At 34.4% G+C, this 22,522-nt stretch overlaps 1 protein-coding gene across 9 annotated transcripts in view; it reads right to left on the bottom strand.

Annotated features, from left to right (window-relative positions):
- The window catches only part of EHBP1 (EH domain binding protein 1), a 314,375-nt gene that overhangs the window by 75,237 nt on the left and 216,616 nt on the right, over window positions 1-22,522 (bottom strand). For all 9 annotated transcript variants that reach the window (XM_041754578.1, XM_041754579.1, XM_041754577.1 and 6 more), the window contains 2 exons: window positions 20,074-20,973; window positions 12,157-12,300 (listed from right to left, as the gene is read on the bottom strand). In XM_041754578.1, the coding sequence (XP_041610512.1) occupies window positions 12,157-12,300; window positions 20,074-20,973 (1,044 nt within the window). The remainder of the gene's footprint in view (window positions 1-12,156; window positions 12,301-20,073; window positions 20,974-22,522) is intronic.

The following is a 22,522-nucleotide window of genomic DNA, read 5'->3' as shown; positions in this document are numbered from 1 at the left end:
TAAAATACAGCTCTTAGTAATGGTGATATCATCCTGGGATGTTCAACACTGCACTGAACTGCCATATGGAAAACGTCTATGGCCATTAATAGCCGCATAAAAGGAGTGTTCCTGATGGTAAGACACCTAGCCCTAGCTTCATGAATTCACAGCAATCTCAAATAAATAAGACTTTTGAGGCTAGGGGTTTATGGCTACATAATAGAAAAGATGCTTGAGTTTTTTTCCCCTCCTAACAATGATGGTGTTTTGTGTGACTTTGAAGATATGCTAGCAAGCTAACAATATGTTTTCTAAGAAGTCTAGGAGCCATTGTTAGGATAGCAGACTTCAAATCAACTTAAATTTAGACATAATAGATAAACTATTATTTAAATCATAATGAATAAAAACCACTGCCTTGTACAGAGGCATTTATGCTGAACATAGAAATACACTGGCATTCTTCTCCTATAAAATGCAACTGTAAAAAAGATTAGCTATACATTTAAAGTGTCTTACTGGTCTGAAACGGATTATGTACATTAAATCTTCTGTCAATTGTGTTGGAGTAAGAAATAAGGAATATATTTTCATCTTAGTGCCCTGGGTATAGACATTCCAGCTCATATGGAGAATACAAATCCCTATGTAAGACAAAGTTCTCAGTCCATGTATTACTAAAGGTTTTAGATTTCTTTTTCTAATATCTGATGTACTTCTTTTAAAATTACAAATGCAAAGTTAACCTACTTCTTCCTAGTAATAAAGATGATAATATGTGTAATTTGGAAAAATAAAAATTTTAGCTTGACCTTATTAATTTTAAAGTTTAATTCCTAGAAGCTAGCCGTTTCATTAATTCCTAGAGGCTAGCCATTTCAATACTAACACAGTTAGTATTCATAAACATATACATATTTTTTTATAATACTTAGGATATATGTAAATATAAAAACTATGGAAAAAGTTTCTATCTGTCTGGGATTACCAAAATGTTTAGTGTTTTCACCAATTGGATGGTAACTGCTTCTTTTATTATCTGGAGAAGATCTAGTGATCTTATCTAAATCTGCTACAATTATCAGCATGACAGACTAGTCCCATTTAAATCAATATTTTCCAATTAACATCAAAAGTACAAGGTTGATGTCCTGCCTCTTCACAGAACAAAATACCTGTTAAAGGTTTAATTCGCAGAAGAGCAGCTTGCATTCTTTTGGTTCTCACCAAAAAAGGCTTTTGGATTCATTACCAAAGACTAGCAAAAAAAAGGGGGGGGGGGCACTGTATCTTTTTCGATTACTGGTCCTTACAGTTATCTAAAGACTGACCAACTTAAAATTCCCTTCCCATATACAGTTTTCTTTAGAGGATTCAAATATTCCTGCAAACCTTTAAAGATGGATACTGCAAACCTTCTAGGACTTGCTGATATCTTGCAATTTGAACCTATTAAGTGAGGATGGGCTCCTACACCAATTGATTGTAATGGGTCACTCGCTATCCTTGCAGATTAAAATTGAGGAAAACTTTAAGTCTGTTTTATAATAATGTTCTAATTCTTTTCTGCACTTTCTTTAAAAAAATCTTCCAGGTACCAACATGTATCTGCAAACCATTTTCTTATGCTATGTAATTAAGAGCTGAAAAAACTAAAAACAAACATAATTTATAAATTAAAGAACCAACCCAATTCTTTTTAGACTTCCTATTTTTAAAATAGATTTTATAATCTATTTTACAGATTAACCTTTCTTAAAAACTTGTATGGCATCATTTTTCTGATATGTTCCAAGTGCTTCATAAATATCCTAACAATTACAAGGACCTCATCCCTTATTCTTGGAGTGTATTGATCTTAAAATTTAGCACATAGCTGCAAACATCTCCTTCAGCTATCTATATAATTACATTGAGCACTGTTAAAAGTAGTGGATTTATTAAATGTATTTTTAAAAAAGCAATTATATTCTTATGCAAAGTAATAAGCAAAAGAGTCTGAAGTAGACTAGACTGTTAAAGTTTATTTGCACATTTCTTGGGAAGAGAGTGGGGAAATCGAGTAATGAAGAAAAATAAAAAAGGAAATTTTTTATTTTATTTATTTATTTATAAGAGACACACAGAGAGAGGCAGAGACATAGACAGAAGGAGCAGACTCCCTGCAGGGAGCCTGATGTGGTACTCAATCCCAGGATCCTGGGACACGCCCTGAGCCAAAGGCAGATGCTCAACCACTGAGCCACACAGGAATCCTGGAAATTTTTTTTTTCTTGAAAACAAAAACTATTACATTTTTCTCAGAGTGTGTGTTTAAATATACTATTTAAAATAAAGGAGGCTCTTTTGGATTAATAATGACTAGACTGTCGAACCTGCCAAACTCTTAAATTGTACTTTGAAAACAAATTATTTTAAGTGCATGTGGAAAACTATGAACAAAACAAGTATCATACTTAAAATTTACATTAGTAAAATGTAACATGAAAATCTTCACAGAACTATAGGAATAGGAAGCAAAAAAATACAAATCAGAGAGACTCACAACAATGAAATCTGTTTCCTAGAGAAAAATAATTTCAGGAAGCGCCTGAAACAGGTTAAATGGACATCTAAAGGCACAGACACAAATGAGTCATGTAAACTACTAAAAGGGATCTAAGTGCAATATATGCTAGCTTAGCAAGTTCTCATTAAAACATGCAATACTGGTCTTGGCAAAAATTAAGAAAAATTAATAAGGTTTATAATATCTGAGTTGCCATTTAAAATAAATTTTAGCTCAAATCTTTCCTGGGATAACTTACATAGTCTGTACATAAGGATCCACCAGATAAGATTACCCAGAGTTGTTTTCAGTGTCTTAGAAATTGCTTCCCAATTTCCAGCCTAAAGCTATACTAATTTATACAAGAGGTAATGTTTGGTAGAGTGGTGTGCTTCAAGGCAGAGTTGGGAGCTGAACTCTAATCAGAGGTCCCAGCATCCAGGAAGGACAGGTGTGTGAGAGGATTTGGTGCGTACACATCATAACAACAAAGAAAGGTATCACAACGTAGGATTCAATAAAGGAAAAAAAGGATGATACAGGGAACCTTAAGTCCCAAGGTGGCCAGTTACCTCTGTAATTGACCCAAGAAAGGGGGGCAGACACTGTAACTTTCTCGGCCCAATGATAATCAATCCTGCTTTAAAGCAGGATTCTTCAGTAGACATCTTCCCTGTTTACAAACATTTACGACCAAGAAACTCCTTACAGTAACCCAAATTTTTCATGCTTAAGCTCATGTTCTTATTAGTTGAAACTCAGAAAATATGAAAAATAGCCTGTATTTATTCATTGAATAAACATTTACTTAAAGTTTGGTGATAAGGGGATGCCTGGGTGGCTCAGTGATTGAGCGTCTGCCTTTGGCTCAGGGTGTGATCCCAGGATCTGGGATCGACTCTCACATTGGGCTCCTTGCAGGAAGCCTGCTTCCCCCTCTGCGTGTGTCTCTGCCTCTCTGTCTCTCTCATGAATAAAATCTTTTTAAAAAATTGGTGATAGGAATACCAGGTTCTTGTATTTGAATAGCTTATAGCTGAGCAAGAGAAAGATATATAATTTGGCAATAGTACAGGATAAATGCAATGGGAGAGATATGTACAGCATATTAGAAAAAGATACAGGAAAAAAAAAAAAAAGAAAACGATACAGGAAGGAGAGTTAGCTTTACTGCTAGAAACCAAGATACAGATACTCATAGAATAAGTATTTCAGTGGAACCTGACAAACAAAGAGAGGCATTTCAGGGAGAAAATAGCCAATGCTTGATGCAGGAATTGAAGAATATGCCACGTTCTCTCTGCAAGCAACTTAGTAGAGCTGGACTGTGGAGTGAATAATAACAGAGAAGAAAGAGATGAGGATAGAAAGGTAAGGAACAGGATTTGCAAGGACCTTTGTATAAGGCCATGCTGTGTGGTTGGGAAGTTTACTCCATCTGTAAGTTAGAGTTACCAGGAAGATTCTGAGCCTTCATATGCTCAAATTAGTACTTCTTAAACTATTTCCTAGTTTTCCCTTTATATTTTATAAGCTTGTCTTTCATTATATGTAGGTATTTGCTTTCAAACCTTTATTTCTCTGAATCCTCTGTAAATTCTCACTCTCAACCCAGAACTAGATACAAAAATCTTAAAAGGAGGTAACCTGTACTCGGTACATGGACACTGTCCCATGCACTATAAGCCTCAAGTACTCCAATACAAATTATTAAAATAGCTCTTCTCATTCTTATTCCTGTTCATCAGAAGGTCCTAGGTTAGTTTTATAGAAAAAGAGTTGAGGGGGGCCTGAGTGGCTCAGTCAGCTAAGCATCAAACTCTTGATTTCAGCTCAGGTCATGATCTCATGAAATCAAGCACCTTGTTGGGCTCCATCCTGGGTGTTAAGCCTACTTAAGATTCTCTCTCCTTCCCCACCTATTTCACATTCTTTATCTCTCTCTCTCTCTCTCTTTCTCTAAAGAGAGAAAAGAAAAGAAAAAAAAGAAAAGAAAAGAAAGAAAGAAAGAAAGAATTAAAAAAAAAAAAACAGTTCAAAAGGAGAAAAGATAGAAAATGCTGACAAAGTCCTAAATCAGCGTGTCGTCAATCGAGTATGGAACAGTAAACTCTTCAGTGAACTCTTAAAAATTTAAGGTCAGGGTCTCATTTATTCAAAACTGGTCACTCCTAGGTAGCATTTTTTTTTTTTTTTAAACTCATAGCGCGGGATGCCTGGGTGGCTCAGCAGTTTAGTGCCTGCCTTCGGCCCAGGGCGTGATCCTGGAGATCCGGGATCGAGTCCCATATTGGGCTCCCTGCATGGAGCCTGTTTCTCCCTCTGCCTGTGTCTCTGCCCCTCTTTCTGTATCTCTCATGTATAAATAAAATCTTAAAAAAACAAAACAAAACAAAACAAAACCTCATAGTGCAATTCTCAGGTAAACTGAGAACACAAAAAGCAGTGGGTAGCAGCAGGTATATCTGTCCCCTCCAGCAACTCAACTTTCAATACAGTAGCATACAATATGATGGGCAAGATAATTTACAATAAAATTTAAAGTAAGAGCACTGTAAATTAAGGCACAAATTAAAGCACATAAACAAGTGAAAATAGTAGCAATCAGTTCACTAAATTAGATGCCAGCTTTTTTTTTTCAGTTAGACCTTCTCTTTTTATTTACCAGAAGTCTTTTGATCTCTCCGGAGTGAAAGAGATGCTGACACTGAAGTGGGAATGGCATTAGTCATGGTTCCCTTACCCCCTTCACTGCGGATACCTATTAATTTGAATGTCACACAAGGAAAAAAGGAATTTTGCTTCCATTCTATAAATGGAAAACAGATTTTAGAGAAATTAAGCATTTTCTAGTTTTAGTATTACCTAATTCACATTCAATTGCTCAAGAGATGAAATTGGGCATTTTCCCTGTTCCTTTTGTATCCCAAGTTGGCTATCCTACTTTTCCAAATTATGAGCAGTACTGCTAAATAAATCTAATCTGTACATATAAGAGCTATCAGAAATGATAAAGAAAATGACCAAATTAAGAAAACTATTATGTTCTTGGAAAAAATATCAACCTGATATCAAACTGTATACTAAACTGAAATACTAAAAAACAACAGCAAGGTCTAACTTCTATATTTGTACAAATGTACTGATCTGCCATTTAATATTCTCCTTCTATTATCATTTCACTAAACTAAGCTATAAGACCCCCAGAGCATCAAGTGTCAAAACTAGAATAATAGTTATAGGATGTACTATTTAGTTCATGAAATTGATGCTCTTCATAACACATCCATACAGAGCTTGACTTTTCTGAAAAAATAAGCAATAGCAGAATGCACAAGAAAGTTTTAAAACTGAGTTTATTTTTTATTTTATTTTATTTTGGGGGCTGTGTGGAGGGACGGGGAGGGGGTGCAGAGAGAGAATCTTAAGTGGACTCTAACCCAGCGTGGAGGCCAATGCTGGTCTCAATCTCACAACCCTGAGTGCCAAAATCAAGAGTCAGATGCTTAATTGACTGCCACCTAGGCATCCCATATTGAGTTTAAACTGTAACTGAGAGGAGGATGCAATAGTATCTCCTATGCCACATATTCCTCCTACAGTATGATTTTGACCCTCCTCTCATTCAGTGGTGTGGGGTCTATGTTTCTGCTCCTTAAACCTGGGTGGAGCTCTGTGGCTGCTTAGGCCACCTGTATACCAAAAGTGATGCAACATGACTTTTAAAGCTAGATCATGAGAATGTCATGCATGTCTGCCTTACTCTCCTGGGACATTTGCTCATAGACTCAGCCACCATGCTGTGAGGAAGCCTAAATTAGCCCACGTGGAGAGAATGGAGAGACAGTGGAGAGACCATATGCAAAGGCTACATGAAGGTATTCCAATTGATAGTCTAGCAGAAGTCCTGGCCAAAACCCAGTCCCATAAGTAATGGAACAAAAACAAGCCATTCTCACAGTATCCTATCCCAATGCCTAAATCACAGAATCTGTGAGCATAGCCAGTGGCTGTTTCATGCCAGTAAGGTGATTTTTTTATGCAGCAAAAGATAACCTGAAAGAGAGGGTAAAGAAAATATCTCTGGGACTGTTTAAAGCATGGTTTCATTTGCAATAGGATACAACTTTGGGTTAAGTGGGAAACAAATGCAACAAAGTGACCAGCTTGGCATGTAGCCTACTAGCCAGGCAGCATGGAGCTGCTCTTTCTGGGAAAAGCAACAACTATAACAATAAATGAATAGAAGACAACTAACCCAAATTACATAGGTGGCAGTCCAAGAAACTATGAGATACTTTATGAGATATCATGATTACTACTCATCAATCACAAACAATAGGCATTGAGAATTTCATGTCTTCTCAGTGTGAACAGGACTGCTATTGCTAAATCTGCCATTTATTCCACACCTATGTACAAACTAGCATCATTAACTGTACACACATGTTATCTTAGAAATACTGAAGTCAAGTTTGTTTGGGTACACTAAGAAAACAATTGTGCTAAAAATACTTATTTTGGATACCACAAATTTCCCTAGTTTGAAAAAATCTTAACGTGGCATATTTTTAAAACAGAAATAAGGGGGAAAACCCCACAAAAGCTATTTGTTGTATTACCCCTTAGAGATAAATATGGTAAATATATTGATTATTTTCCTTTCTGTCCTTTTCAATGCATATAAAAAGTCTATCATCTCAAAATGAAGTTCATATGCCCTGTATAGTTTTTATCTTTTTTATACAAAAGATTATTGTGAGCATTCTCCTATGTCCTTTCAATAATTTTTAAGACATTATTGTAGAGATAAGTTTTTAAAAATATTTTATTATTTGTTTATTATTTTTAAAGGTTTTACTTATGTATTCATGAGAAACACAGAGAGAGGCCAAGACACAGGCAGAGGAAGAAGCAGGCTCCACACAAGGAGCTTGATGCAGGACTCGAACTCGGAAATCCGGAATCACCCACTGAGCCAAAGGTAGACGCTCAACAACTGAGCCACCCAGGCGTCCCTATATAGACGAGATCGGGCGCGTTCAGGGTGGTATGGCCGTAGACGGTGTCCCTATATAGATAAGTTTTAATGGCTATATAACAAGTACATTTATTTGGATATTGTGAGCATTCTCCTATGTCCTTTCCATATTCTTTCAAGCATTATTGTATAGGTAAGTTTTAATGGCTCCATGACAAGTATATTTATTTGTTACAATTTATTTGATCATTCCCCTATTTTGCACAACTACCATTTTGTAGTTTTTGCTATTACAGGTAACATTGTGATGAACACCTGCATAGGGAAATGAACTTTTTTTTTTTTTTAAAGATTTTATTTATTTATTCATGAGAGACACAGAGAGAGGCAGAGACACAGGCAGAGGGAGAAGCAGGCTCCATGCGGGGAGCCTGATGCGGGACTCGATCCGAGGACTCCAGGATCACATCCTGGGCCTAAGGCAGGCGCTAAACCAGTAAGCTACCTGGGCGTCCCGGGAAATGAACATTTCTTGATGAAGTCTAATTGCTTTCTAGAAAAGTGTGGCAAGTTACATGCGACCAGCAGTATGAAAGAGTCATCAATAAAACGTCACCAGCGTCATGTTTCTTAAAATCCAAGTTATAAATTTTACAAATGTAAGATGTCACAACATAGAATAAGAAATGTTTTGGGGTGTCTGTCTGGTTCAGTCAATAGAGTACGTGACTCAATCTCAGGGTTGTGAGTTGGAGCCCCAGGTTGGGTGTAGAGATTACTTAAAAATAAAATCTTAAAAAATAAAGAGATGTTTTAGTAAGTAACTTCTGATATTGAATTCACACTAATATAATTTAGATAAAAGTTTAAGTTTTATTAGAAAAATAAAGAATATAAATTACTGGTGCCTTCAACAGAAGGACAACCAATAAAATAAATGTTGAAAGTCTGAAGTAATAAATGAATAAACCAAATGAAAAATTCAATTATCATCTTCTTAAAAAGTTGGGATACTTGGATTCTAAGCCTCATTTATCACTGTCTGCAACTCTAGGTAAATTTAAAAATTTTTTCCTAACTCATTTTCTTAGTCTCTATAAAAGATAAAACAATTAGTATCTATTTCTATTTCACAAGGATGTCAGTAAAATAAAAAAAAAAAAAGGAAATATAACACAATGCTTTAAAAGCAAAATCTCTGAAATCAAATTGTTTAGGTGTCAATTCTTGGCTCTGTTACTTATTAGCTGTGTGACCATAGGGCAATTCGTTAATTTGTCAGTTTTCTCAACTGTAAAATAGGGATGATAATAGCTCATACAATTGTTGTGGAGATTAAATGAGAAAATCCATGTTAAATCACTTAGAATCCTGCTTAACAAATAGTAAGTGGTTGATAAACATTCAATGATAATTATTTATGTATGTAAAGTTTATGCATAGGTAAAGTAACTTCTTTTAAAGATCTACGTGGCAAATCATTTAAATCTCAGGTATTCTGGGATGTCTGAGTGGCTCAGCAGTTGAGCATCTGCCTTCAGCCCAGGTCGTGATCCTGGCGTCCAGGGATGGAGTCCCACATCAGGCTCCCTGCATGGAGCCTCCTTCTCCCTCTGCCTGGGTCTCTCATGAATAAATAAACAAAATGTTAAAAAAAAACAAACTCAAGTATTCTGTATTCAAAATCAACACAATGGAAAAACATAGAGCTATACATTCTCTCTAATTTTTACAGCCTGAAATAACTATGAAACAAGGTGTATCAAAAACAAAATATAGTATCAACAAAAATAACTTTTTTTAAGAGAGTGGGAGAGAGAATTTTAAAGGCTCCACATCTAGCATGGTGCCTGATGTGGGGCTCGATTTCATGACCCTGAGATCATGACCTCTGATTATATCAAGACTGTGACACTCAACTGACTGAGCGATCCAGGTACCCCCCAAATAACTTTTCTTAAAGAGATATTTCTTTCTGTGGTTCTTCACTTCACTGGATCCCTTTCACCCATCAAATCTTAGTTCAAATGTCTGCTCCTCAGATCACTTAAGCCCTCACTTATTTAAATTATCTTATAGTATACCACATAGTTTTCACACTCTAGTACTTTATTATTATGTGTGTCTTCCCACCATAATGTAAACTCCATGATGGAAGAAGCTCAGTCTTTTCTGTCACTATGAATACACTCAGTTCAGACACTCAATGAATATCTGATGAATGACCAACAAATTAATGATATAACAGATAATTAGGTACTGAAAGAGTTGGGATAGAGGCTACAAAACTTAAAGATGGCCTGCTAGATTTAGCCTTCTCATTTTTATCATAACCAACAGTTTAAAAATACATTTTTTATCAAGACTGAATAAGCACATTTAACCCACATAACTAAAGGAATTTTCAGACAAAAATACTATGCTTACTACATGTGATGTATTCTGAGATTTTTATTCTATTATATTCCTTTTCATTAAAAATAATTACTGCAGCCCACTAAACTGATTTTGTATCAATTATATAAAGACTTAAAGTGTAAAAAACACTGCTCAAAGTCAGAGGTTATTAAGCTCTTATCTGAAAGGTATGTTTAAACAAATGCATGGAAAGAAAGAAATAAAAGTATCTGATCACAGATGACATGATTACCTATGTAGAAACTCTGAAAGATTATACCTAAAATACACAAAGAACTGTTGAAACTCAACAATAAAAAAAACTAACAACCTGGTTAAAAACCTCTCCAAAGGAAGATCTACATATTGCACATACACATATGAAAAGATGCTCCAAATCATATGTCATCAGGGAAATGTAAATTAAAACAATGAGATACCAGTAAACACCTTTTAGAATGGCCAAAATCTGGAACACTGACAATACTCAATGTTGATGAAAATGTAGAGCACCACAAGAATTCTTACCTGCTGGTGGGAATCAAGATGGGACAGCAATTTTGGAACATAGTTTGTATTTACTTTTGTAAAAAATTGCCACTCTTACCATAATATCTAGCAATCATGTTTCTTGGTTAATTACCCAAAGGAGTTAAAAACTTATGTCCACACAAAAGCCTACACATGGATGATTATAACAACTTTATTCCTAACTGCCAAAAATTAGAAGCAATCAAGATGTCCAGGTGAGTGGTGAATAATAAATGGTGAATGGATAAATAAACTGTAGTACATCCAGACAATGGGATATTATCCAGCACTAAAAAGGAATGATCTTTCTACCTGTCAAAAACATGGAAGAACCTTAAATGCATATTACTAGGTGAAGGAAGCCATTCAGAAAGGGCTATATACTATATGATTCCAACTATATGACATTCTGAAAAAGGAAAAATTATGGAGACAGTAAAATTATCAGGTTTCCAGAGTTTGGGAGTGGTGGAAGGGATGAACAAGTGCAAAAGAAAATTCTTAGGGCAGTGAAAATACTCTATGATACCATATTGATGGATACATACCAATATAAATTTGTCCAAACTCTTAGAATGTACAACACCAAGAGGGAACCATAATGTAAGCTGTGGATTTTGGGTGATTATGATGTGTCAGTGTAGGTTTATCAGTTCTAACAAATATATCACTCTGTGTGGGATGCTGTTAAGAGGAGAAGCCCTGCATGTGTAGGTGCAGGGTGTATATAGGAAATCTCTGTACCTTTCCCTTAATTCTGCTGTGAACCTAAAACTCTGGGAAAAAAAAAAGAAAGAAAAGAAAAGAAAATCTTAATTAAAAAAAAAAAAGGGCATGCAGTTTTGTATATGTGAGTTTGACAGTAAGGTAGGATGCCACAGTTTTCAGATTCATGAAGAGTTTCCTGTCCCCTTAAATTTAAGGGATTCTACTATCATTCATTCATTATTATTTGTGAAGCACTACACAAAAAATATGTATTAAAAAGTGGTTTAACATAGAGATAACAATATATGATAAAAAAGAACACTGATTCTAGTCTGAGAAGGCTCAAATTCTAATACTGGATTTATCATTTACTAACTCTGCAACTCTGTACAAATTACCGTTATCTATCAGCCTCAGTTTTCTAATCTGGAAAGTAGATGAACATCTACTTCATGGGGTTAAGTAAAAAAAAAAAAAAAAAAAAAATATATATATATATATATATTATATAAAACAGCCATTATAAAACCATAGATAAAATACAATCTTAAAGCACGATTAAATTACAAAAATAGATTATTCATGTATATACAGAAATTATATTCCAAAAACTTACTTTTCCTTATAGCTAACACTGCTGTATAGGAATAATTATAACCTGTTCTTCCAAGTATGAATTTGTCAATTCAATAAATGTACCAAGTATCTTCCCCATATAAAAAGTCAGTGAAAAAATGATTTAGCAAGAACAAACTGATGGTTTCCAGGAGGGGGATATGGGTGGGGATATGGGTGAAGCAGGTGACGGGGATTAAGAAATGCACTTGTCATGGTGTGCACTGGGTGATGGACAGAGTTGTTGAATCACTATATTGTAAACCTGAACTAATCTAACACTGTACGTTAACTAGAATTAAAAATTCTAAAAAATGCCTTAGCAGAAGTATAATTACTCCCCTCACTCCCATGATTGCAATAATTTTATAGCCTTTTAACCAATGTTCCTCACATCACTTAGCTGCCTGTTGCAGAGTGGTGTGGCTGCACTGGGATTCTGCTTATTTCCTGCTTTTAAAGCTGCATCTCTTCTTGCTTGCTCAAGCAGAACTCTTGCTCTTTCTTTAAGTTCTTCTTGTCTTGATAACATTCGATGCTTAAAAGCAAAAATATAGAATTAGGAACTCAAAAAATAAAAACATATAATCTATATTTATAAACTAATCAATGGTTTTATTATTTGTCAAAATAATAGAGATCAGGAATAAGACTGTAGTTTTATGAGATTATTTAAAGAATATATTAGTGCTGACTAGAAACTGTAGAAAATCTTGACATATAGGAAATATATCTTTGCTACCTAAAACTGGATTACATTTAATTTCCATTTTTACTAGAATATATTCCCATAAAGCATAATATATATTATATACATTCTTCACATTTGCTAATCACAGTATAACCTGGCAAAGACATTTTTAAAAAATTTTATTTCTTATAGTCTTATAGGACTGATAACAAGGTGTCTTCCAAATTGGTATGTTGAAAGATACTGAAATCTGTGACAATAATCCTTTAAATACTTAACAACATTTATAGAAAATTCAAAACTATCATATTTTGTTTAAAAAAAATAAAATTGGTTTTCTCCATTGCTCACTTACCTTACAACAAAATAACTAACAACAGAATTGGAAGAGTATTTTCTTGGATTAATTTGTAATCTTACAATATATTTTCAGGTAACAATAGGTAATGACCACCAATGGAAATCAGTTCTTAAATGAGAATATTAATTCAAAACACAAATATCCATAATGTTTATAGTTCAAATTACTTTTTTCTTCCAAAAAATAGTCAACTTCTGGCTTTACATGGCTATTACTATTACTCTGATATTTAATTTCTTTTACTTCTCTGTCATTGTATAGGTTTGGTTCAATTTTAAGTAGCATTCATGGTCAAGAAAGAGGTAATAAAGAGTAAGCATATTACTTTATTTGGTATAATGTAAAATTTTAAAAAAAATCGTTACATTATTTTCAGATATCAAAATTTTTACATTTTAATATAACTATTTTAAATTCTTTCCTGCAGTCTTAACCAAGGAAAAAAAATTTTTTTAAATAATTTTTAAAAATTATTTAAAAAAATTTTTTTTTAAATTTTAGGCAATACATAACCACAGTTCAGTGGTTTTTACTATATTCACAGGGTTGTGAACCATCAACATTATCTAATTCCAGAACATTTTCATCACCCAAGGTTTTAAGAGGATTAAACAAAACTTCTTCACTTAATAGATATAATTGAAATATATAAGTGATAATGATAGATTTTTTGTCATGTTGATAGGATATAATAGAATAGAATTGGTCACTTCATTTAAACTGGTTACAAATCAACACTTTCTCAAAACCAGACCAGATTAATTAAATGAATACTGAATTTGCAGTCAAGACAGCAGGCTGTTAATCCTTCTTCCACTAATAGTAAGTAATGTAACATTGAACGGGTCACTTAAAAGCTATACTGTATTCCATTACATGACACTTAAAAACCTTGGAGTAAGACAGACCTTGGTTCAAATACTAAATATATCACTTAATTGTGGACAAATTACTCAATCTCCCTAAGCCTCAGTTTTCTCATTTATAAAATGGGGCTAAAAATAGATCAATTCTCATATGGATAAAGATTAAGTAAAATAGAGTAATGTCCTGAGCACTAGATTAAATGTTAACTATTATTATATTTTAAAAAATATCTCAATTGCCTCGTGTTTAAAATGAGGGGAGATCATTTTTAAAATCCCACTAGCTCTAAAATTGGTGATTAAAAAAATAATAATAAAATAAAATTGGTGATTAGAGTATAACATCCTTAAGACCCCACTGGCTCTAAATTTCAGGAGTCCACCACGTTTAAGGATCCTAGTTAGTTACACAGAAAGACTGTGTAAGACTGCTTTGGTGTTAAGAGCACATAGAAACAAACTTTTTTTTAAAATTGTAAATGTGATTCATATTTATTACCAAAATTTTAGACAATGCATTAAAAAGAAGAAAAATAAAAATAGGGGATCCCTGGGTGGCGCAGCGGTTTAGCGCCTGCCTTTGGGCCAGGGCGCGACCTTGGAGACCCGGGATCAAATCCCACGTCAGGCTCCCGGTGCATGGAGCTTGCTTCTCCCTCTGCCTATGTCTCTGCCTCTCTCTCTCTCTCTCTATCATAAATAAATAAATAAATAAATAAATAAATAAATAAATAAATAAAAATAATAAAAATAATCAGAGGCATCATGCTCCCTGATTTCAAACTATATCACAAAGCTATAGCAATCAAAACAGTATGGTACTGGCATAAAAACAGACAACATAGATCAACAGAACAAAATAGAGGGCACAGAAATAAACCCAAACATATATGGCCAATTAGTTTACAACTAAGGAGCCAAGAATATACAATGGGGGAAAAGACAGTCTCTTCAATAATGCTGGGAAAACTAGACAGTTACATGCAAAAGAATGAAACTGGATGCCTTACACTATATACAAAAATTAACTCAAAGTAGATTAAAGACTTGAACATACGACCTGAAACCATAAAACTCCTAGAAGAAAACGCTGGTAAGCAACTTGACAATGGTCTTGGTGATGATTTTTCTGGGTTTGATACCAAAAGCAAAGGCAACAAAGAAAAAAATAAACAATGGGACTATATTAAATTAAAAAGTTTCTGCGGAATGAGGGAAAACACCCACAAAACGAAAAGGACTCTACTGTATGGGAGAAAATATTTGCAAATCATGTATCTAGGAAGGAGTTAATATCCAAAATATATAAAGAACAGACGACTCAATAGTAATCCAGTTAAAAAATGGGCTGAAGATTTGAATAGACATTTTTCCCAAAAAAGACACACAAAAGGCCACAGGTACATGAAAAGATGCTTAATATCACTAATTATTAAGGAAATGCAAATTAAAACCACAAAGAGATATAACTTCACACCTGTTGAGATGGCTATTATAAAAAAGGACAAGGAATTATAAGTGTTGGTGAGGATGTAGAGAAAGAGAACCCTTGTACTCTGTTGGTGGGAATGTAAATTGGTGCAGCCACTGTGGTAAACAGGATGGAGATTCCTTAAAAAATTTAAAAATAGAAATACCCTATGATCCAGAAATTCCACTTCTGGGTATTTACCTGAAGAGAGCAAAAACACTAATTCAAAAAGACGTATGCACTCCATGTTCGCCTCAGCATTATTATTTTTAAAGGTTTATTTATTTGAGAGAGAGAGAGAGAGAGAGAGAGAGAGAGCACGAATACATGTGTATACTCCCATGCTCGAGTTGGGAAGGAATGGAAGGAGAGAATCTCTAAGCAGATTTCCTGCTGAGGGCGGAGCCAACACAGGGCTTGATCCCATAACCCATGAGATCACCACCTGAGCTGAAACCAAGAGTCAAAGATCCAACTGACTGAGCCACCTATGCACCCGCTGCAGCATTACCTGCAATAACTACGATATGGAAACAATCTAAGTGTCCACTGATGGATGAGTGGACAAAGAAATTGTGATACACACACACACACACACACACACACACTCTCAGGGTACATCAGTCAGCCATAAAAAGGAATGAAATCTTACTATTTGTGACAACATGCATGGATCTTGAGGGCACTATGCTAAGTGAAATAAGTCAGACAAAGATGAATACCATATGAGAGATATAGATATATAAAGGTCATCATTACATGTATTAGCTACTCAAATGGGCAACATTATGACTCTAAGTCTATGTAGCCATATTAAGTTACCAAGTTTCCTCTCAGAAATCTAATACTATTAGCTACTAGATGTACTATTATTTTATGAAGTACTAAGGAAGAAAAAACATTGTCAAACTATAACATACTATCTAAGTAGCATCTTGATTTCAGAGAAGTTAAAATGCAAAAAAAAAATGCATATATTAGCACTGATGAAAGATAGTATGTAAAAGAAAAAAACATTTCTTTTTTATTGTTCAAAGTTAGCTGCTAAAACTGCCCAATTTTAAAAACCTATAAAATACTGAAGTCACATTACAATTTTTTTGTGTCAGGCAGTACTTCTGACAAAAAACAACAAACTTTTAACTTCACCCTAAACAAAATTCTGACCATTAAACTAATGGACAATAAACAAACACATATAGAGTCATAAATAGATACCGCCTCTATCATCCTGTGGATTTACTATACATCATTTAAACCTCCTGAATAGCTCAAAGTATGATAGAGTTTTAGAGCTAAAAAGACTCTTAGAGATTATTTCACTTAATATATGTGGAAAATCAGATTAAAAGAATTCAAATGGCTAATTAACATGTCACACTGGTAATTATTAGTAGAGCCAACAAAAGAATCCAGGTATACTGATTCCCAGTCCAAAGTATTTTTAATTTTTAAACATTAATCAATTTCTAGATTTAACTAAATACATTTACCTTAAAAATCTGGGTCATAAGAAAAATCTGTACTGAGTAATACTTTCAACTTAGGCTCACCAAATTCTGCAGTTGTTAATCACTGGATGTTTCTTGATTATCTGCTGTGTATGGACACTCTGATGACTTGAAAGCTTTGCTATCCTAAAAGTTAAAGTACTTAGAATCTGTAATTTGAGACATTTTATTAGAACAGGGGCTTACTTTTTTAGCTACTGTATTTCTTTGATTTGAAGATGCATGTTTTTTCCTAACAACTCTGAAAACTTAAAATTGATGACATCTTATAATCTTTGTCAGCCAGGTGGTAGTCAAGACAGCCATCAAGGCCTACATATATATTTGCTTGATATTTCAGGTGGCAAGACTGCAATCCCCCTTTTTCTTTTATACTTTGGCACGCTGATTTCTTTTTTAAAAATTTTATTTAAATTCAATTAATTAACATATAATGTATTACTGGTTTCAGAGGTAGAGGTCAGTGACTCACCAGTCTTATATAATATGTAGTACTCATTACATCACGAGCCCCCCCTTAATGTCCATCACCCAGTTACCCCATCCTTCTACCCTCCTCCTCTCTAGCAACCCTCGATTTGTTTCCTATGATTAAGAGTCTCTTATGGTTTGTCTCCCTCTCTGATTTCATTTTATTTTTGCCTCTCTTCCCTTATGTTCCACTGTTCTGTTTCTTAAATTCCACATATGAGTGAGATCGTATGATAATTGTTTTCCTCTGATTGACTTATTTCGCTTAGCATAATATCCTCTAGTCCCATCCAGGGTAACTGATGTTTCAGTTAACAAACATTTGAGTAGTAATTGAAAATGGAATATAACTCCAGGTTATTGTCTGAAAATCTTATCTTGAGACCTTCCTTTTTCAAAAGATTTTATTTATTTATTTATTTGAGAGAGAGAGAGAAAAAGATTTTATTTATTTATTTATTTATTTATTTATTTATTTATTTGAGAGAGAGAGAGAGAGAGAGAGAGCGCGCGCACAGAGGGAAAGGGAGAAACAGACTCCCCACCAAGCAGAGAGCCAGACATGGGGCTTGATCCCAGGACCCTGAGATCATGACTCAAGCCAAAGGCAGACGCCCAACTGACTGAGCCACCCAGGGGCCCCAGGACCTTCTGATAAGGTCAAGAAGATGTTACTATCAATGAGTATTACTGAGAACACCAGAGAAAACTGTAAAAAATGTAATTCAGAGGTTCTCAAATTTTTTGGTCTCAGAACTCCTACAGGTGCTTAAAAATTACTGAGGATCTCAAAAGGCTCTTCTTTATGTCGGTTATATCTACTTATCACTTTGGAAATTAAAACACAGAAATGTTGAAAATTGCTTATCCATTCCTTTAGAAATACTATAATAGGGGCAGCTGGGTGGTTCAGTCAGTTAAGCAGCTGCCTTCAGCTCAGGTCATGATCTTGGGGTCCTGGGATTGAGGCCTGCATCAGGCTCTGGGCTCAGCAAGGAGTTTGCTTTTCCCTCTCCCTCTACTCTTCCCCTCACCCTGAATTGTACTCTCTCTCAAATAAATAAATAAATAAATAAATAAATAAATAAATAAATAAATAAATAAATATCTTTTTAAAAAACCCTATAAATCCATGAGAAGTTAACATATTCTTTTTTTTGTTGTTTTTAAGATTTTATTTATTTATTCACGAGAGACACACACAGAGAGAGAAAGAAGCAAAGACACAGGCAGAGGGAGAAGCAGGCTCCATGCAGGGAACCTGACGTGGGACTCGATCCTGGGTCTCCAGGATCACGGCCTGGGCTGAAGGCGGCGCTAAATGGCTGAGCCACCTGGACTGGTTAACATATTCTAACAAAAATACTTCAAAAAATAAGTGAGAATGGCATTATTTTGTGTTTTTTGGAAATCTCTTTAATATCTGGCTTAATAGCAGGCAACTGGATTCTCACGTCAACTTTTTTTTAAAAGATTTTATTCATTTGACAGAGAGAGAAAAAGCACAAGTAGACAGTAGGCAGAGGGAGAGGGAGAAGCAGGCTCCTCACTAAGCAGAGAGCCTGATGTGGGGCTTTGTCTCAGAACCCTGGGATCATGACATGAGCCAAAGGCAGACCCTTAACAGAGATCATGACATGAGCCAAAGGCAGACCCTTAACAGACTGAGTCACCCAGGCGCCCATCATATTTACTTTTGTATTCAATCTTTTGAGATCTCAGAAAACACCACTGTACATTTGTGAGAGAACAAAAGTGAAGAAGATAAATAAGGTTCTATTATTACTATGAAAGTAGCTTCAACTTTGGGGGCTCTCTGAAAGAGGTTAGGAGAGCCTCAGACGTCCCTAGATCATACTGAGGACCACTGCTGTAACATCATGCTTTTGATGGCACAGAGGACAACACTGCCTGGAAAAACCAGGAATACCAACAATTCCAAATCAAAAAGTGATCCGAAGAGTTGGATTTTAAATTCTAATTCTAAAGAATTATACCTTAAACAATTTTACTTAAACTCCTTTTTTATGCATACATAGAGTGTTATATGATTTAAAAAATCCATGCTTGAATAAGTCTAAAAGAATTTGTTCAATATGTATAAAATAAAAATTCTAGGGATGCTTGGATGGCTCAGTGGTTGGGCGTCAGTCTGCCTTTGGCTCAGGGTATGATCCTGGGATCCCGGACTGGGTTCGGGCTTCCTGCATGGAACCTGCTTCTCCCTCTGCCTATGTCTCTGCCTCTCTCTTTTTCTCTCTGTGTCTCTCATGAATAAATAAATAAAATCTTTAAAAAAAATAAATAAAATAAAAATTCTATGTGATAAGAAAACCATTTATCATAATTTACTGGCAGTGTTTTTCTTTCTTTTTGGTACCTAAAATAATGGTATGTCTTATAATTTATGGTGCCAGAGATTCAATTAAATATAGTAAATATTTGTATAAAAATCTGTGTCATTTTCCTCTTGTGGGGAGGAATCTGGATATTACTGGAATTTTTAAACACAAGTAATGATGGGACTGAAAACACTAATATAACTAAAATATTTGAAGACAATATTCTAAATGGGAAATATATAATTTAGCACTACACATTTTCAGAAAGTATTCCTACTAAATGGAATAGTGAAATATCTCTGACTTTATTCTTACAGTGAAATGTTCTGTTTTTATAGGTAAATAATATTTGGATTTGAAAAACTGACATTCTTTATTCTAGAATGTTCAAATTTGGATTTATTTGTAGGCTTAATATATTATAACATAAACTTTAAATGAAGTGCAGGTATAGTTTAGGTTTTTCTATAATGGGTAATTATACTTTACCTTTAACCATTTGTAGCATTTGAAAGTGCTCTATAAAATATAAAAACCTCCAAAATATTCAGAATAACTATTTACTGAATATAGGTATTCGTCATTCTAATTCACTTACCTGGACTGTTTTAGTGGAATGATCTGCATGATTTAAAGTGGTTCTGTCAGTATCTGGATCAGACTCTGTCTGCCTCAGGGAAGTTCGTTTTTTCTTTGTAAGGTCTGCATCTCTGTTGTATGAGTATCCAAGTTTGGAAGTGGGAGATAAACTTGGTATTTTGATAGGTGATTCAGGATCTGATCTGCATTCTAAGGGTCTGGAATTCTCTAATTTTTCTTTCTCCAGGTTTTTACTAATGTCTAGAGTCTGAAGCTTTTGTTCCTCTGTCTCCTCACAAATAAAGGGTGGAGACACATCCTTCTTCTTATCACTAACATAGAAGTCACTTAATTCTAAAGTCTCAGCTTTCAGTAGTCTCTTCTTGCCTAACAAATGTGCGTGGGTTGAATCTGTATTGTAATATATTCCAGGGTCATCAGATCCTGAAGTCCTTCCAGAGCTCTGCTGGGACTTTTGGGGTTCTGTGTCACTTTTAGTCCTGCGACAGTACGGAGAGGCTGTGCTTGGACTAAGATGATCATCAGGAGTCTGATGTTCACTTTCTGACTCTCCAACCCCACTATCATTTACAAATACAGAGTCATCTTGCGATAAGAAGTCTACTGCTCCACTGGTAGGCTGCTGTAGTTCAGGCTCCCGTTTCAGATCACTAAGCTCTGCATAGAACTTTTCCTGATCAACAGAACTGTTTGTATCTGTTTCATAATTTCCAACTTTGTATGTGCTTTTACTGCTGTTCTCCTCTATCTGGACAACATTCAGTTCTTGGCCACTGAAATGTGCTCTGATTTGATAGAGATAAGTCATAACAGTCAGTTTGTCAGGAATTGCCAGTAAGACCATGTCAGAAGGTTCCAATAACCGGGAAATTCCTATGCTGGCAAATCCATCATATGCCTTCAAAGAAAGGAAAAACAAAGATATATTGAATAATTCAAACAATCCATACATTTTAAAAACAGCAAAAGAATAGATATTATCTAGACAGACTGTGATGAACATTTCACAATATATTGAATCATTATGTTGTACACCTATAACAATATGATGTTATATGTCATTTATACTTTAATTAAAAAGTTATAAAAATAAAGTTTAGTTACCATTAAAAGAAAGCAAAATTTTAATGGATTTTGTTGTTGTTGTTGGAGGGCATACTATGTTACTGACATTATTGCCACAAGAACAGAACAAAATTTCACATGAGAAATTTCTAAAAGTGGGGTAAGTGCAAGAAAAAAAAAAGTTTCTTAATAGCAATTGAAATATTCTTTTCCAATAAAGAAAATAAGCAAAAATTAGAATTAAAACAAAAAGAAATCTTAGAATCAATTTTTATAAGGAACTAAGGTATAAAGAAATAATCTAGAGTTTTATCATTCCTATCAACTTCTTTTTACCATGTTCATATAATTGCAGTGATTGTGAAGAAAAAATATAGCTACATAACCCCAAAGAACTAACTCCTAGATTACCTGGTATAAAGTATAAGTGTTATTAAAGTCCAGGAATATACAAACATTTTTTAAATGCCCAATTAAGACCGATTTTCATAATGAGTGGAGTGATTGCATTTTCACTACATCCATTTTGGAAAGAATGAAATGTTTTGAGTAGTACAACGTAGTTGAGAATGTGAGGCTGCATTGTATTATTTTTGTTAGCCTTTAAATGCCTGTGGCACATCAGGTTTTTCTAGTTTTGAAGAATCAAAGCTGTTTCTCAATTTACAATTAATTATTACCATCCTGAACTAACCCTTGAAAACAGCACTGTGTTGCTAGGAAGCATTAAAAATATGGTTAAAGGTTCAGATATACTCTTGGGAAAGGTAAGGACCCTCTAGCTGTATACTGACTTTGGAATATAAAATGTCTAGACTTTACAACAACCTAGATGTAGGATCATAATGCAAAGCTTTTCTTAAGAGAAAGGTTAGGAAGTTATGTAACAATTTAGAAGGAATTAGTCTTTTGCACTTACATGTTAAAGTGCATTTCTACCTTTGAATTTAATCCTTGTCTCATATTCTTCCTGTAGTTTAATAAATGTTGTGGAATAAGTAAGAAAGAAAATGAAAAATAAATTGCAATATTAAAATCTCTTCAATTTTCACAGCACTATGTTTCATAATATAGGTACCTCAAAATATTTACTCAAGTGAATGGCTCAGTTGGTGTGCATGTTTAGGCCTGTTTGTTATTTTACATGTTTTAGGAAAATTAAAGTCATTTTCCTCCTCATGTGCCTTGACAACCTGATTGACAGACATCAATTGCAGACCATCATGAAAAGCACCACAGGCAGTATTCTAAACATTTCCCAATTATCTAAAACACTGACATACTGGTTAAGATCATATGTCACAGGTAAATACCTTTTTTATTCAGTCCTTTTTACAGATGGGAAAATGATTAGCTTCCTCGTGGGGAATCTCCTGTGTTTT

Source organism: Vulpes lagopus, chromosome 5 (genome assembly GCF_018345385.1).
Source record: "Vulpes lagopus strain Blue_001 chromosome 5, ASM1834538v1, whole genome shotgun sequence".
NCBI lineage: Eukaryota > Metazoa > Chordata > Mammalia > Carnivora > Canidae > Vulpes > Vulpes lagopus.
The sequence above is the reverse complement of the archived record's forward strand: the minus strand, read 5'-3'. Positions and strand labels throughout refer to the sequence as shown.